Source organism: Euwallacea similis, chromosome 30 (assembly GCF_039881205.1).
Source record: "Euwallacea similis isolate ESF13 chromosome 30, ESF131.1, whole genome shotgun sequence".
NCBI classification, from domain to species: Eukaryota; Metazoa; Arthropoda; class Insecta; order Coleoptera; family Curculionidae; genus Euwallacea; species Euwallacea similis.
This window is the reverse complement of record NC_089638.1, coordinates 673,175-691,688: the sequence shown is the minus strand read 5'-3', so window position 1 is coordinate 691,688 and position 18,514 is coordinate 673,175. Positions and strand designations below refer to the sequence as shown.

Here is an 18,514-nt window from a genome sequence, read left to right as displayed (position 1 = left end):
GCTTCGCGTCGCTCATTCAGATGCAAAAGGTGTGCGGTAAAATAACACTTTTCGCGCTTATTAGGTAAATATCTATTACATATTATCGTTAACATTATCTCTTCGTTAAATTATAAAATAACGAAAATCTGAGGTATCATTATTTGAAACACATAGGCGGCTCTAAAAAAAGTGAGGCAAAAAATGAGTTCTCAAACTTTTTGGGATTGGATACTGTCTAACTCTTTCCATTAGCTAATCAAAAACAGGCTAAAAATTCCTATTTGACGCTATAATACATGCACACATTATATAGGAATTGGACATAAAGGTCAAATTCCTGCACAATCATCAACCAAAATCAAATCACGCAGTAAAGATGATGCATTGCTAATTAGATATGAGCTTTCCATTGTTAGTTTAGCATCTGCTTTATCGGAACCTATTTAGTTAATTAATAGTGCGGCGTTGGTTTACTGCACGACTACTAATTATTATAAAGCTGACGAATCAAAACAGCCATAACTTTACCGAAAAGTTGTTTCCTTTAATAAACTGAAAAAAAGAGTAGTTTTGGAAGCATTATTGTCTTTGCACAGCAGTTTGAATAAAATATGAGCAGCAAACATAAACCACATCAACATTATGCGTTTTGTAAAGAAATACGTCTGGTGCATTTCCCAAATAAGATTTCGCCGCAGTAATTCAGCGCATCGTTAGCTACATTTCAAAGAATAGCGATGGCGAAATTCGAGCTGCTAAGACGAGCTTTTCTATTTTAGGTCACACAACGACTAGAAAATCCTCTCCGGCATTTCAACTAGGACAATATATATTTGATTTTCCGCCTTATCTTTAAACAAGATTCGACGGTAATATTGAAATATGAAAAACATTCTTCGAAAACCTTTCAATATTTCATCATCAGTTTATTGATATAAAAAAATATAAACTTTAATTTCCTCTAATTGAAAATAACTCCATGGAAACATTCCATCAAACGTGGTGGCAGCGGTGAAAGCGAAATTCGTAATTCGATTTTTAATGTGCTGGAAAATTAATATTTTAAGCCCAAGTTTGGTGATTAAGTTGTCAGAGGAATTATTACAATAGCTGCAGGATTCAGCATGCCCACAATAGATGCAAACTTGATTAAAATTAAAAAACTTCGCATCAGAGAAATCTCGGAACTTCAGACTGAAAACTAACTGAAATTCCCAATAACCTAAACTAATATGCGTATTTCACCGAGCTTAACTGCTTTGAAATGCTCCGCGATTTATTAAAGGTAATTCTATACTGTAGTAAACTATTTCGACTATTTTGGAAGGGAATTAGGACTTGGCAATATTCATGAATATTTAAGTGCAATAAATCGTTTGGATCGCTTAATGTCGATAAGCCTCTTTTGATGTATTAGAGAAGCATCGCTAAATTCACTTCATGCAAGTACAGGTAAATTAGGAAGTTCTGAAGATCTGAGAGATTGTCAGCGACGATTAAGTTCGACGAAACAAAGCTTTTGCAAATCCGTTTCGTGTTCATGCTTATCGTGGTATTTTTCAAACTACCTAATGTACCAGAAAATTACTTCATTACTAAACGTACGGTTTAGTCTTGCATGTAAATATAGAGCGGGGATTTAATCGATTAGTGTTCGCGAAATAGGTAGTTGGTTACAACTAATGTTTAAGATGATGAAGGTAAGGAGTTTCGTATTATAACGGGATGTTCAGTGTACTTATTTGACTTCTAAATATTTGGATCTGAAAAGTCGAGGTTTACCAGACTACACAGAGTCGTCCCTAAGGGTGTTCTGATATTTAAGAAGCTGATTTTCTGAATTGTTCTCGGACGAAAATTTTATATAAAGGTATGTCCTAAAATTAGTCGTTTCCAGGATGTTAAATATTAAGAAAAATAAAATATTTTTCTTTTTACTTTCAAAATGGCGCAAGATATTTTATTGAAACTCGATATACCTACACAGTAATTCAAACAGTACTATTCCCTTCTATTTAAAGAAAAATGCTGTAACCATAGCCGTGAGTATGGGTTACCATGTTAATTCTTATAGAGAAATGGGGAGTACGTCACTGGTATTTTCCAAGTTGAATACATTATAACAGTTGCTGAAAATGACTAATATTTGCCATCATACTTGCGTCTATCCTTTTTCTCATGGACTCTCGAACACGTTCAAAAATACCCATTACTATTATTTTCAGCATAGATTTTTAATGGGGCATATTTTATTTTTTTCCTCAAAAACGATTTATCGTATTAAAAAAACACAAGTGACATTTTTGGTATATTTTGAATCGGTTATTTGGAAAAATGTATTCAATTTGGAAAATATCAGAGACGTACTTCCCATTCCCGTATAAGAATCAACCCCTACGTACATCTATGATTACAGCATTTTTCTTTAAATAGAGAAGAAATGTACTGATTGTCTACTGTGTAACTATATCGATTTTTAATAAAACATCTTACGCCATTTTAAAAATACGAAAAAAATATTTTATTTTTGTTAATATTTAACACTCTGTATCTCGGAAACTACTTATTTTAGGACATATGTTTATATAGCATTTTAATCTTAGAACAGAACAATCGAGAGAATCAGCTCCTTAAATATCGGAACACTCTTAGGGACCACCCTGTATACTTGACGATGTACTTGATTATACTGGACAACTAAGCATTTGAAAGCTGTAACTTTGACGTCCTGCACTCGCATATCAGGCAAAAAACTTCTAAACGAAAAATTAGGAATAAACATAGTGTAACAAAACTGCTGATATTTATGTCCGAAATACACCTAAACTACCATCATTCGTATCATCAACCGTATATCTGTGATCGTACTACCAATCCGACCGTAAATAATTATCTGCACTCTGCCGAAAGGTGCAATACCGCTAGTGTGCCCCGCTGTGCATAATATTGTTCACAGAGGACGCACTGACACATTGCGCGCGCATTAGTCCAATCCAAGTCTATATAAATGGGATGACTGATCCCAAGAAATCAGTCCTTTCTTGGCATCAAAGGTGTGCAATAGGTTTTCCAGCCTATCACTCCCTCAACTATATTTCGTTTCCGAGAAATTTTGTCAGTTCTGTCCCTATTTCTGAAAGAGTATGCAGAATTTAAGAGAGCGCCCATAAGAAAACGAAAGTTGTTTATGGTTACCGAAAATCGAATACCTTGTACGGATATACTCTACGGCATAAATATTTACCTCTATATTAGGGAGTGTAAAAAAATATTAAAATTTCGGTGCGTCTTAGGCGATTTTTACTACTTGATGTTTTTAGCCTGAAAAATGCGCAACTGTATTCACAACCGCAATAAAAAAAGTAATATAGAAAAGCATAAATCTTTACATACCGATATTCTACTGAGGTATCACAAAATCATTCATTCAACTTCAAAGTGGTACAAGACTTTGCTTGGGAAGGAATGCATTGAGTCTCAATAATCCTGCAGGTGCCATTTTCAGTATCGTAAAGGATCGGTCCTCTCTGATTGGTTATAGTCGACCTCTCGGCTCGACCTTTTCATGAATATCAAGCAGGTTGAGGCCACGAAGGGCCGCTTTGATTCTCTCCGCTGAAGTGTAATAAGATTTATTTATGTAAAACTGCCTCGGCCTTGTCCCCCGGATTTATTGGGTTTCCGAAACTCGAATTTATGAGGGCACATATTTTTCAAAACAGTGCATAATGACATAAAAAATAATATATTAAAAGCCACTCTGCTAATTCGAAAACTTTTTCGCTCCGCTTTAATTATACATCTTTGACAAACTTTTTCTCGAACTAATACGGAGTTTGTCAAAGGAACTTGAGCGACTTAAGAGAAGATGGGGGCGAAGTTCTGACTGGAATTAAAAAGTGCATTTTTAATTCCTGGGAATCAGGCATTAACTTCCCTTATTTGGATTTTTTGGTCCGGACACGACAGAATTACACGAAAACGTACAATTGCAAGAGCTTTAGAGATTCACTTGACTCAACTTTAACGTTTGAACATCATTAAACTAGCAGCTAACATAACGGACAAAGGTGGCTCTATAAATTCTAACCCAACCGTTGCAAATCTAATAACGTCCGTTATTATTCATGACTTTCCAGCTGACAACCCTAAAGGGCCGATATCTCAGACGCCCGCAAATCCCTGTTTCATATTTGCTAATGAATGTAGGACCCTGATCCTTTCGTGTCTCTCTTTCACATCAATCTGAACGCAAATCGTTGAGGGAGACATGCAGCTGCCTCTAGTTGGAAACCTGTTGCTCCAGATTAAATATTTCAGGGCTCCAGTGGACGTTTTAGGGAGAAATGGGATTAAAAATTCAGCAAAGTTGTGTCTGTTGTATTTGGATTGGCGTTCGGTGGGCCCTAATGCAAATTGGAAGAGAGCTGGCTCTAGCCAGTGATTTGCCGGTTTACTTCGACCTACATAGTCGGTTTAAATTTGATTTCAAGGGTATTTTGTCTTGGCTAGAATTAAATCTTGGACAGAAGGGACCTTTGCCTTGCGAATTGACTTGAGGGTTGTTGAGTATGAAGACTTCTAGTTTACTTCGGAGTGTTTGTACACTGTTTGTGTAAAGTCCGGCATAAGTGAATCAGCTGAAAAGACACTAAACCTTCTAAAAACACCTAATATTTCTTCGTAAGTTGTACCGGAATTTTGTAGGTGGAAGATTTGCAAGGAATCAAATAAAATACGAACCAAAATGAATATTTATATAACTGTAGTTGAGTATGTACAGCTTTAGCGTTCAGTCACAAAATAAACAATACCTACTTTACTGTGATTATCCTGCTAATCTTACTTAACACAGGAAACTGACCATCCTATAAATCCGATAAAGGTACTTCGTGCATAAAAGCTGCTGTTACGTTTAGAATTCTTCTAGACGTATTACGTCTAGAATTCTAGAGGTCTTTTCTCTAGGTAAAACATGCTTTTTTTATTTTAAACAAAACATCTGTATTTAATTGTTTATAATAGTGAATTTTGCTTAAGGCATGTTTCCAAAAACAGTAACTGACAACCATCGTAACATGCCAAAAACGAATCTGGCATCCCCGGAACTCGGGCCCTGACATATAAAGTCCGAAAGCTTTCAGAAGAACACCACTATGTTATGGTTTTACTACACCCACACCAGTTAGTTAAATGTGAATATTATGACACTACAGCATTCTTCTTAAAGTGCTCGAGCTCAACCCGTGCTTTTCTTCTCGCTCTTGGGATGAGGAAGGATTCACTTGCAACATAACATGATCGATAGACGACCATTGTAACTTTACCTTTCAGAACAGAGTTGTAAAGTGTCAGGCCAAGAAAATATATTACATGTCCCAATATTTGTCCGGTAAATTATCGGACAATTGCAGTTCATTTTAAATAATGGAAAAACATTTTACTCGTCCACGTATTCATCCGGTAAATTAATGATCAGTTTAATTTTATATTTTATACGTTAGAATTGTTATAGTAATTTACGTTACATATAAATATCATTAATTATGTCATAATTGAAATTGACGGTCAAATTCAAAGGTCTCCGGACAAAATCAATATGACTTGTCCGTCTTGGTTAAATATTCTTGAGGTAATTCTCCAATGGGATAATGGCCATTCTACCCTACTTCAGTGCAGATAGTCCCTTTCCCTGAACTCTTGGAATAATTTTTTTTTAATGAAAACAACGAGTTTTTTTGTTAAGCTACGTTTAAAACAATTAAGCTATACATTAATTATATTAGCAATTTGTGAACAAAAGAGTAAATATAACAATTTCAATCTTACAAATCTAAGAAAATCTCTGAGAATTAAAAGAACAAATCACATCTTAACTCGTAAAAATTTCTTCTGAATCATTTGTATATATTTCTCCCAATTGCAATTAAAGGGTTTTTATGGAATGATAGGTATAGTATAGGTAAGCGTAAACTCATCAAATTCAATTTTCACACTCTATCAGGATGCTACCTTCAATTCTCGAAGCTGTCACAAATTTTCGAAACTCAAAAATATGAATGAATAAAAAATAATGAAGTATTTTTCCTGTTTTCTTATTTTATTTTTAGAGTCCTTTTGTGTGTGACACATACAATGACAAGTACAAACATTTTAAAATGTATAAAAGGCTCTAACAATTTGTGCAGTGTATGTAAGTCCGTTACTCTATACTCAAAGTTTTCAAGAATTTTCCAAAATTTAAATAGTGGCAACATTTTCGCAGATTTTTAGTTTTCATTCCAAGTGGACCGTGTTACGATTCTGATTTTTGTAATATAGTCACCACATTGCTAATTTTTTTACGAAATTTTTTCGACTTCAATCGTCATCTACGCAAGACAGTAGAAGACGTAGATTTTCAAAATTATCATTAATTTTCAAAAACTAGAAAGGAAAAAAAATTCAAAGTTTTTAATGATTTTTCTAGCTTTCATGTCAAGCCCTCTTGAGTAGTGTTAATTTAAATTTTGACACATATCTCGAAAATAAACAAATATTACATTCATATTTATTTACATACACATACATAAATATAAATTCTATAACATACAGTGATCTACCTTAGTCGTCAAGTCATAAGGACGAATAGTCAAGGTTTTCCGGACTTTTACCTCAATGGTTTGAGGATTATTGTTTAGATTTCAGGCAATTGCAAAATGAATATTCCAATCGCATCATTTTAAATAGTGACTAAACAAAAACATTAAAAATTGAGGGGCAGCAGTGCATTCATATAATACACAACGTTTGGGAAGCAAATAAATTGGGTAATTGCCATTAATGGAATTGCCACTGGAGGTTTTCATAACGGTTCTACCTGGAAGCCAACACTGATTGAATGTTTCCCAATGGGAACGCCGTAATGGAAATTTTCTATAAAATTAACAAATAATAGGTTTGTTTCAGTTTTACGACAGACCCTCCCCAGTTGCGAAAGCATTGGGCCAAGGTTGTGACGTGAATTATTATGACCCAAACGAGAAGGTTTAAGTAATAAGTAAATAAATAAAATTTAAATGAAGCAGGCATGTACCTTTCACCTAAGTATTTAACTGGAATGTATGATGTAGAACAATATTTTTTGAAGGTAGAAGTGACATGAATTACTCATATTATGTATAATGGGTATGTATAAAGGGTAATATGTAGGAGTGGGAAGCAAAAAATGTGGAACAATAGACAGTTGATACGTAAATAATGTACTTCGGTCGATTCTTAAACTTCGGCTACGCCTCACAATTTTTTTGTCATTTTTCAGCTTCAAATTTCATTTCGTAACTAGTTACATAATGCACGTTCTTAAAAGTTCAGACGAAAATACTTCCCAGTGTATTACCGCAATTCAGTATTTACGTTAGAAAAAAACAACCCTTTTAGATCGTTTTGAGTGGAAGTTATGTTTCAAATTTTTGTAACAATAATAAATTTACTTTTCTTCTCTGCCACACGGGCAAGAGTTATTGTCCACTAGTATTACTGCGTTAATTAACTGATTAATCTCAATTAGCCATCGTTGAAGACACATGGGTAGCTTTGTTACCAGATAGTACTATCTCTTTTCGAATGTTCCAAGTCCGTGAATTAAGTTGCGTGATTGTACTAAAATTGTCCTTATTTGGAAACCATCCGTAGGTACTCACTCCAGGTGGTCACAATGTTTTTAAGTTGTTCGATTCCTCACTATGAAATTTTTTCACCACTTTAAACCTATTTCTTTTCATTCTTCCAGTGTCCTTTTTTTGTTTGATTTTTCCGACCTTCATAATGCCTAAAAATATTTTAACATGCTATGAAACCGGATATCCGAATAGTTAAGAACAATATCTTTCAATCAAATATAGCTGATGAAAAAGAGAAGTATAAATTCTAAAGAAAGTGAAGAGAAAAGAGTAGTAGAATAAACAATTACTACATTTTCATGACACATTAAGTTCGTTTTCGTATTGAATATTTCATGGAAGCAAGGATTGAATCCGATTTGAGTTTCAAAGTCGAGCCGCCTTTCTTAGTGTGCGTATCAATATTGAAACTGAATCCGACCTGACTGAACCTCATGAAAAGGAAAAGCCGTATTGGATTTAAAACTACTCCAATACTCCAGGAAAACATGGTATAAATCATATTTAGGAAGTCACTTGCATTATCTGACTGTAAATTTATTTTCAAGCTTTGATATTGCATTGATCAATAAGAATAAGGTACTGAAATGCAATTTACATTAACAACGTGTGGTTGGTACAGGTTTGCAAATTTCCCAAATTCCTAATGGAAAAAGTTGCTTGTTTCACCACTAGAGTTATTAATCGAACTTTAACCCACTTAGCATCATTATCATATTTTGCACCAACCGTCAAAAACTGTTTTCTGGTAGAACCGCCCTTCCCCATAGTTCTCAACGAGAGTGCAACATTTTCTCTCAGACATGACAAGTCCATTAAAGGGAAGAATCTATCGATGCCTTCGGGTAAACCACTTAACTATTCTACGTAATATCGCGGCATGGCATAAAGTTTCAGCCACTTTTATCAGTAGAGTTAAACAGAGGATATTCTTCAGAGACCTATAAGCAGTGAAAACGATTTATGATACGCTAACCTAGCAAGTTTTTTTCAATCCCGCTTAAAAGTCATACAAGTTTTCTAATAGAAATCCGATTATGTAAATGAAGACTATAAAACTTCAGTCCATATTGAAAAGGGTTCGACAAGGCAATAAAAGAAAAAATGGTAAAAATCTCGAAGAATCGCATAAGGCGAGTAAGAGCAGGAGAATAAACTCAAGTTGGAAAACGACATGTCTTTTCAAGGAGCTCATTTCCGTTTCAAATTCACTCGGTTTTATTAAAAGTTCGAGGTTCAATCTGGAAATTGCTTTTAAGACAGCGGACCGAATGTAATTTTAATAAAGTTATGGCTAATATGATTGGAAATCTGATGGTTTTTGATTATATTATGATATTGGAGTTATATTTTCTCCGGGTTAAGGCAGCATCGAGAAAATAAGAAATTCCGCTGGAAATAACCGAACGTTCACCTGGATCCGCGTCAATGTAATTTAAGCCAGACCAGACAAAATGGCCTTTTTTCCAGTTAGTGAGAATCCCGGAATGTCAAGACGATATATCCCACCGACGTACGCTTGTTTATAGTTCTTGTTTTTCTCCACTAATGAGAATTTATTTGCCAGACGTAGTTAGAAAAGTTGTGATTAAATTTTCACAAAACAACAGATTTATTTACAAACGTCACAGTAATAAAAACAAATCGTTTCCGGGATTTGCAGCTTATAATCCGCTGGTTTTTCTACGCTTTAACATTGCTTCTTTTGCCAGGAATATTTAATACTTCTAACTGACTATTAGGCGAGTACATAAAACAAACATTTAAAAAACAAGTCGAGTTCAACGATCTAAAAGAAATTCGATGACATTTTAAAAAGGTCAATTTCTCTATGTTAAACGTGAACGTAAATATTTCAAATACAAAGGGTATGTCGGAAAAGAAGGTCAATCCGCATCCTACAGATTATTAAGCATAAAACCATCCAAGGACAGCAAATTGGAGTCTTATTTCTCAAAGATTTAAGCACGATATTAAATTTCAATGTATACTATATTTTTTCCTCATAGTTCTTACAGGTTTTGAGATATTGCATTTCCAGATCCATAATAAAATATAATAAATATGGAATTAATTCAGTAAATGGATTTAGAGAAACCACCTTATTTTTACCGTGATGCATTATGTATTTCGAAGTCCTTATTGAAACATCTGAAACATGTGCACTTCTTTCGTTCATTTCTAGATACTTTTGCAAATAACCGGAAAATGGGTGACAGATACAGAAGAAACGTGAGAAATAAAAAAAAGGGGTAAATTGAACAGAGGGTTCAAATATAGAGAAATAAATAACCAAAAGCGACCAGGAAAGGAATTTGGTATTGAAAGAGGGCGGCTTGCTGGTGCCAAAAAAAATATTGTCCTGTAGATGCAGAAGAACAATTACGTAGGCTACAGATAGACTCCAATGGATTGCTAATTCAACCTTTAATTCTTCAATTTACACTTATCCCCCATTGATCAACATTTAGGAGCATTTTGGATTTCTAGACCTCTAGCTTCATTTAAGGTTATTTGAATTTTTGTAATTTTTACCAAATTTTGTTTATCCGAAAACGTATAAGTTTTGAAACACTTTCGTTTACTCCCTTGGGTAATTTTAATATCAAAACTCTTCTAGTTTTTTGATTTGCGATAATTCGTTTTCTGAGAACATTTTAAGTTGTTTTGAGAAAAAAGCCTCAGATTCAAATATGTTTTACTTTCATTTCCAGTTGCAGGTTAGTCGCAAAGTATCTTGAATAAAGTTTTAATTTTAAAAGCACTTATGACTTGGTTTAAGAAATGCTGACCAAAATTTAAAGCAGAGTTCCGATTTTCTGAAGTATTTTCCCATTTTTCTGGAAAACAGTAAAAATTAAAGTAATTTTTAAACCGGATGTGATCTTTTTATAAAATTCTCGAAAACTTGTCCCTCTTAACCGTCTCTGTATCTCCTACACTTAGCAAGTTCTTATTATATATATCACCAATTTGTACCTTATTTTTGATCATTTTGTTAGAAATTATCAAATTCGATGCCGTTTGGGCTTGCAGTTTTCCCAAATGTGTGAAGTTGTGTACTTTTTTTTTTCTTTTTTGATTCAGATATATTGAACTTCCAATTAAAGTGGGAGGTACTGCAAGTCTTGTGGATGACATTTGTGATCACCTTCCCATATAACTATTGAATGCTTTTCTAACTGTTCCTAAAAATTTTCCTAATGTTTGGAATTAAAAAGCACATTTTACACGCATTATCTCCTTTGACAATACACCTACGTTGCAACTTGCATAAAAATTAAAACCGTTTGATTTGTACATACATATAAAGCTTATGACTAGTTTTACAAAATTTTAGATTTGCATGTCGAGCTTGAGTGGAATATGCCCAGTATGACTGGTAGAGTCCTTCACTTTCGGGTTTGACAAATTTTTTCAGCATAGTAGAATTAACTATTTTTTTCTGAAATTTTCTAATAACTTTTTTCAAATGAATCTTTTTATGGTGGTTTTCGACCAAACTAACTAGTCGAGTTTATGTTTTGTTATCAAATTAAAAAACATAAAAAACGCAAAGCAAACACAAACAAATCTAAAAGTATTTTTTCCAGCAGATTGTCATCGGATTTGAATTTTTGAAAAGCGCATCTCGAATAGTTCCAACAATCCTCCCATGGATGGGTGGGCTGCATTCACACGTGAATGTCAAAAATTTCTTTGAAACTGGAATTGTGAATTATTTAATGAAAAATTGTGCGTTAAAGTGCATCATTACTGCTCGAGTTTGTATAGATGAAACAAACGTGGTAATAATCAGTGTATAGAATTATAATATATTATAATGAATTTTATGTTTGCGGTTTCACAAAGCGCATTACAATGTCGTGTTGCTCAAGAAAGTTCTTCCAGTCGAAAATGAGATTTAGAACAAAATAAATTGTGCAAAATTTCCATCATAGTACCTACCTAGACAGGTTTATTTTGCAAAAATAACCGAGAGAGGTGTTTGTGCTTAAACGATATGAAGATGCGACAGCATCGGAATAACTGTTTATTGCCACCCATGTATCTTTATTACAGAAGATATATGTGTCACGTAAATATATGTTTACTGGTAAGGGAGCAGATGAAAAATGTGGTTTGGTAAATTATGGTGCTGCACCGCAAACAATTCCCTGTAAAATATAAACTTGCCGAGGGCTGCTTAGAGATGGAATCCTCTTAGAAATGCAAGGAAAATTGCCCGATCTAATTTTAAGTTTTCGTTCGGAGGATAATTATATCGGCTTTCTATTTCCGCCCCCAAGATTTCCAGCAGTTTGCTTGGTTTGTCTGATATCCGCTTGAGTCATTATTGAAAGAGAAAAAGTCAGGGACGTTAAATTACAATTTTCGAAGGATAAATTTTAAATAAAGAGCACAGGGAAATGCAAAACTTTAAAAAGATTTGTTGGATTTAAATTTCTATACATATATCGTCTGTTTCAGCCTTAACAGCGGCAATACTACAAAATTTGCCCCTCTGAATCTCGATGACTCAATTTTTTACGGGGTCGGCACCCTGTCACTTTCATTGCCATCATTTGAAAGTAAAATCTTTTCGCCTCAAAAAATGTCAAATGGGTTAGCCAAATCGCTTCTCTGCAGCGTGATATTTTCTTATTTCACCCCCATTTTAGGTAATGGTATATACCTTTTCCTTCCACACACATTTCCGCCCTTTTCATTCTATATGTGCGAGATGTCTGATGTCTGCAAATGACTTTTTTCGTAACTATTTTTTTTTACTTTAGTTTTTCTTTTTAGTACATTGAGGGTGACACTATGTGGGTATGGGTTTAGGGTGTAGTCATACTCCTTGATAAGTAGGTGTTAATGGTAAAATTCATTACAATTTAAATACATTATTTAATTCCATTTGTAATTATGCGTTTCTGAATTAACCACTGCAGACGGAAGACGTTGCTCGTTTTTTCTAATTTTAAATCGTTGTTTCATTAGTTAAAGTGTAACTTCCTTAAACAGTGTAACAAAATTAGTCCTTTTTTTTAGAAAAGCGTGCTTAATTTCAAGTAAAAGTAAAGCCAGTTGTTGCAGTTGGGCTGCAATTAACTAACAGAAGGTATAATAACCATTTACAGAAGACTCCCCCTTAGGTGCTAAAATATAAAAATATATAAATTTCACTGGCTTATCACACTGTTTTACGTCTCAGCAATTTCTTAAATTTAGTTTTTTCCGTTAATCTTTCTTCGATCCTTTGCATTTACTGTAATTAGGGCAAACTTTTTCAAATTTCTGAAAATCTCAACACCTCCCGATATACACTAAACTACTGGCGTATCACAATCGTTTAAAAGGACCACTAAACTTAGAATTTTATTTATCCTACGTTTTGATTTTTTTATTGGGTTGTTCTTACTTGATTTTTTGTATGTTCTTGCTTTTACTAAATCAAAATATGTGTTTTTTAAATCATGCAGAATCCTTATAGCTCTTAATATACTGTCAGTAATTAATATATGGCAATGTTTTCAGGCCCAGCAATTTTTCCAAATAATTTCTTCCCATTCTACTTTATAGCCCAATTCCTCAAGAGTAAAAGTGAGTCCAGCGGAATTCTACTTTCTCTTTAGATTAATTTGCAAATTATAGAGAACCATTGCAGCATTATCTATAAACTAGATTACTCTGACCATATAGATATTACCAATACAGCAATACTCGAATTTCTTTTGAAACCAAAATTTTTCGAAAAAATCTAACAAATTTATAAAAACTTCGACCGTGTTTCAAGATTTTGATATACTATATGTATATTAAAAAAAATCTGATTTGTATGCAAATAGAGGCCTGGATTTTAAGCCTAAAATTAAATTTCATTAAATTAAATTAAATATACAGTAATGATGGGGATGTCGAGATATTTGTTCCCAACATTTATCTATAGGTTCATTAAAACCTGCCGTTGCATAACTCAAAAGAAAGGAATTCAAATTCGCAATTTCATACGACTGTCTTTGACATGTCTTTTCGCAGCTCTGATGTTGAAACTCGCCGAAATTCAAACATTCTCCAGGAGCAAAGCGCTTTGCTCTAATATCACAACCCCAACGATCATCCCTTCTTACTTCCCGACATATAAGCTTCCTTTAAAATAGGAATTTCCATATTTAATCCGGCTAATACCATAGTGCCCAATTTGGTACACGTTTTAAGCTTGTTATCGCATTCTCACCACAAGAGTTGTGCGTTACTTCCGCCTTTATTTCAAAGCAATTTATCAATATGGAAATTAGTTGTGACATCATAGATCCACTCTGAATTAAACTCTTTTCTTTGTAATGTAGCGTCTCATGATCATAAATTATGATGCGGCTGAATTGACATCAAGCTCGGTACTTTTTTCCAGATCGTTAAGTAGGCAAGCGATCGATCCTTGTAACGCAAGTCGTAACAATACTCAACACGTCAAGTTTGAACAAGTTGAAGGGGACCAATTAATGTGAACAATGCATCGATCGGAAATTGGCCGTCGACAACAAGAATTCGCAATGTAAGCCGAGACTAACGGGTCTGATAAATTAGTTCGGCGTTCGATGGACCCGTGTTTATTTCGTAATCACCCTTAAACTACTTCTCATAGACAAGAGATTATGTATTTTCACCAGTTTGTCTGATCGTTGGATATACATTCGATCACATGAAGTATCTTGCCTCATCCAAAATTCCTCTGTTTATCTTAAGTTTAATCAATATGATTAACGCAAAATGGAATGGAATGGATGGATCTCGTTAGTTCATTTCTCGGGGTTTATTGGGATCAATACGGATTACACAATGTGTTTCCGTTTGGAGTTTTCCCACTCAAATTCTCAAAACCAATGTGCAATTCTTCCCACTTTTCTGAAGTCAGAAACAAACGTTTCTAGGAATATATTAGAAATCGTTTAGCCATTATAGCAATCTTTCAATACTGGGCGTTCCCATCATTGTAATCTTAGAAATCATGAGAAATAGATATGCTATCGTTTAAATGGGGTAAAGTTGCATAAGTATTTGGATAGTTATTAAATTTCAGTTTTAAAAATTCTGGAATTATGAATTCTTCCAGAAATATCTGGAAAAAAAATAGAAATTGCGAGTCTCGTAGCTCTTTTTTCTCGATTTATTACTGAAGGAGATTACTTTTTAGGGAACTTCTTGGCGAGCCATGATGCACTAATATCCTTTTTTAAATCCGACGTTTCGTTGCTCCAGGGCCCTCAACAACTTATTTTTTTTCTAATACGGACCTTAATTTTGAATTGCACAAATCCATCGGTTCTGGCCTGGTTTCGATATTCTAACATATATTATACGCACAAGATTGGACGCTGACTCAGAAAATATTGACAAATGAAACCAACAATGGGCAAAGGGTGAATTCATTCCATAAATGGTGTTTAGCCCTGATAGCATAATACCAATAATGCTGCAAGACAGCATGACGTGACAGCATTGGCCTTAACCATGGTGCAGACGGTCTTCATCCTGAAGACATGAAAAAGTGAGCACAAGTGAATCCAAAAGGAACTTATTAGTTTGTTCTGTGCGTTTTGAAAGCAAACCGGTTCGTGGGAACAGACATTAAAGTATTCAAAGCTAGAACCATCTAATATCATCATACTGTCCGCATAACTAGGGATGCCGACTTTATCTATTTTCAATTTAGATTCTCTCATTATTACACTATATTTGGTACTATCTTTGAAATCCGCAATTATATGAACCGGGTTCACGCTTTCTTTTAAATTTTAAAAGACCCTGCTATCCGAACATTTTAAAACTACATCAATCTATATTTAAACTGATCAAGGAAAAGAATTTCCAACTTTCCTTGAAACAGGAATTGCTTCGGGTCTTTCGACCAACTTTAGTTGCGTGCAGAAAATTGCCTTTTTCCACACTTCATAGATAGATAAATATTTGATTACTATTAGGGTTTAATAAATATCACGCAATGTTTTTCGTTCGTGTTCTGAGGGATTATGTACAGTTATTTGTGCACTACATGTGAACGCTTCAGTGGTGCAGGAAGATGGCCCAGAATAAGTTCTTTCCAGGACTTTTACGTAAGTCGGTCAAATCGTTTCGAATATTGAACCTACTTAAATTGGAAGCGGGCCATGCAAGTGTGAACTTTTGGAGCTTCTTAAAATTTCCCCATTGTGCCAATTTCATCACCTAGCAATAGGCTTCTCTGAGGGCCTCCAAGGTATCTCGATTCTCAGAGAATCATCGCGATTAATCAATATCTGCATTGCGGCACAACCGAACGAAATTTACATGCTTGGAATTTTCTAGGCTACTACTCCGCCCCCACATCTGATCGACCTCACACGGGCATCCTGACTCAACCATTTTTCTTTCAAATGAGCCCCGCGGCATCTTGCACCCAAGACAGATCGGAAATTATGTCCCGTCAAGCAAAAACCACGTCAATTCTCAGCCATTTTTTACGTTTAAGGTCATTACACTATTCTGATAAAAAATAAATCAATTCACGCAATTCGTCTGAAAAAGATCCTCGTGTCCATCACCTAATCACCAATCATCACGACATAATATTTAAAAATCAATCATTATGCCTTTCCTTGACTACTCCCTCAACTACATAAAATTTATCAAAGTCAACCAAACCATGTACTTATTCTGAGTGACGAATTTCCGGAATTGAACAATATTGTGATGATATTTAGGCTATGATAGATATTTATAATCCTTAATTATATGTGCTTATACTGTGGATATTATTGTCATTTAATAGATAAGTTATTGTATAATGTTGCGCTTTCTCGACTCTTAAGTTATGGTTAAGAATTTTATCCATTCCGTCAAACTTTAACAGTTTACCCCAATGTCTAATTTAAGGGAGGAGGTGTAATATATCCCTTTCTTACGCTTATGTTCAGCGCCCTTTCTTACGCCTATGTGCAGCGCCCTTTCTTAGCTTCGTTTTCCTGATGACAAATGGATTTTGGTACTAGTCGCTTTTAAAGTTACTCAAGAACATTTATATTTTAACATTGCAATATTTTCACTGAAACAGTATAATTGCTGAACCATTGTAAAAAGTCTGCCTTGCTAATCGATACACAAGAATCTAGTCAATAGTTGCCCTTTAGTTAGTGGTACGCCTATGGAAGTTTGTCCAGGCTTTTAGTGCTTATGTTAAGTTTTTTGTAAATCTTTTGCTCTCTAGAGTTCCGGCTCTCGTCTCTGGTGCACTTACTCTCATATACTCATAAAATTCTTAACCGACGCACTCTTATTCCATTGCATTAATTTTTAGTTCAATTATCATTTTTGTAATTAGTGATTAAGCTGCATTGCAACCAGCAGAATAAACTATTGTTCAAGTGTCTCGAGTTTTGCTCGAGTTCGAGTAGAATCCACGATACCAACCTGGTGTCACAAGTGAGTTACATTAGAAATTCAAACACCAGGGGTGTCTAACAGGCTCTGTAGACAGTTAATAACAAGTAAATAATCAGTGAATAAATTACTTACGATTAGTGAAGCAATAGGTCCACAACCCCGAAATGGTCTTCTTCAACAAGAACTCCATATCTCCAGTGCCGTTGTACATGGGATTGGGCATCCGTTCCATGGTCTGGAGCCATCCGCTGGTACTAACCGACACCACTACACTAGCGACACTGAACGTGGAGATAACCGGCACTAACATCCAGAAAACGTCCAATTTGGTCTTTAATGGTTTTATAATCAATTCCTCTTCATCCGACTCTGTGGAACTATGATGATTTAGACGCGCCATCATGTCCGGCAAAAAGTGATTTATCGTCCGCAGTTGAATGTCCAAAATCTTTGCATGAGGGCAAAAAAATCTGGCATTTTAGTTTATATTTATTCGCACTTGTTTACATATTTCCCTCTATTAAATTTAATTCGCCTTTTTGGCTTGGGATGAATAATTTGTTTCGCTCTGAGCGTTTGCGCTTTAATTTTCTGAAGTGGCCACAGGATGATTTTCAGGCCATATCAAACAAAGTGGATGGAAATTGGGACAAGTGGAGATTTCTTTTTGCACCAGCCTTTGTTGACCACCAATCTGGCAATCCAGCTTCGTGAATGCATGCTGGAATCTAAAACAAAAGAAATTTATCATTATTTTTCAGCCTCTTCATGGAAATTAGAGAAGGAGGCACGGGGTGTCTCTAAGAAGGTATAATAAATACCGGGCGTATGTTTCATGCAAAATATTTAAATAAAATATAGCGTGGAAAGTTGATAAAAATTCGAGAACATATTTGAAATGCTAAATGTAGAATACATTTTCCACGATGGGCTCGTGTTTACCCGGAACGGGATCTCGATATATGGGAACTATGTAAATATCGTAACATAATATTTTGATGTCTTGAGTGCAATATAGAAAACCAGTCAATAAATTGAAAACTGAACTTGAAATGTTTTTAAGAGACGTTTACGGGTATATTTTATCACACACGTAGGTATATATATAGAGCATAATAGCACAGAACACTCTTTAAATTAAACGCGTATGTAATGACCGCCAACTGAATCCCAAAATATTCGAATTTATTGATGACGTTTAAAATTAGGTAACAACAAATTTTAATTAATTTTGATATTTATTTACGCGAACAAAACTCTCTAGAATTAATGTGACACTATTTGAAATCGGGAATAAAATAATCAAAGAGAAAACTGCATTTATTAAAAATGTATTTTATTTCACCGATAGCGTATGTTGCGTGCTTTACAAGAGTTATTAAATTTATTTCGGGACCATTATATTTTGTCATTTAAGCAGTGAAAAGGAAAACCAGAGAATTCAGAAAACAAGGGAATGGTGCTCTCAC

At 34.5% G+C, this 18,514-nt stretch overlaps 1 protein-coding gene across 1 annotated transcript in view; it reads right to left on the bottom strand.

The window, feature by feature from the left end:
• Positions 1-18,514, bottom strand: part of stg1 (stargazin-like protein) — a 223,071-nt gene that overhangs the window by 139,264 nt on the left and 65,293 nt on the right. Inside the window, exon 2 of the mRNA XM_066403730.1 lies at positions 17,178-17,773. Coding sequence (XP_066259827.1) covers positions 17,178-17,448 — 271 coding nt within the window. The 5' untranslated portion in view covers positions 17,449-17,773. The remainder of the gene's footprint in view (positions 1-17,177; positions 17,774-18,514) is intronic.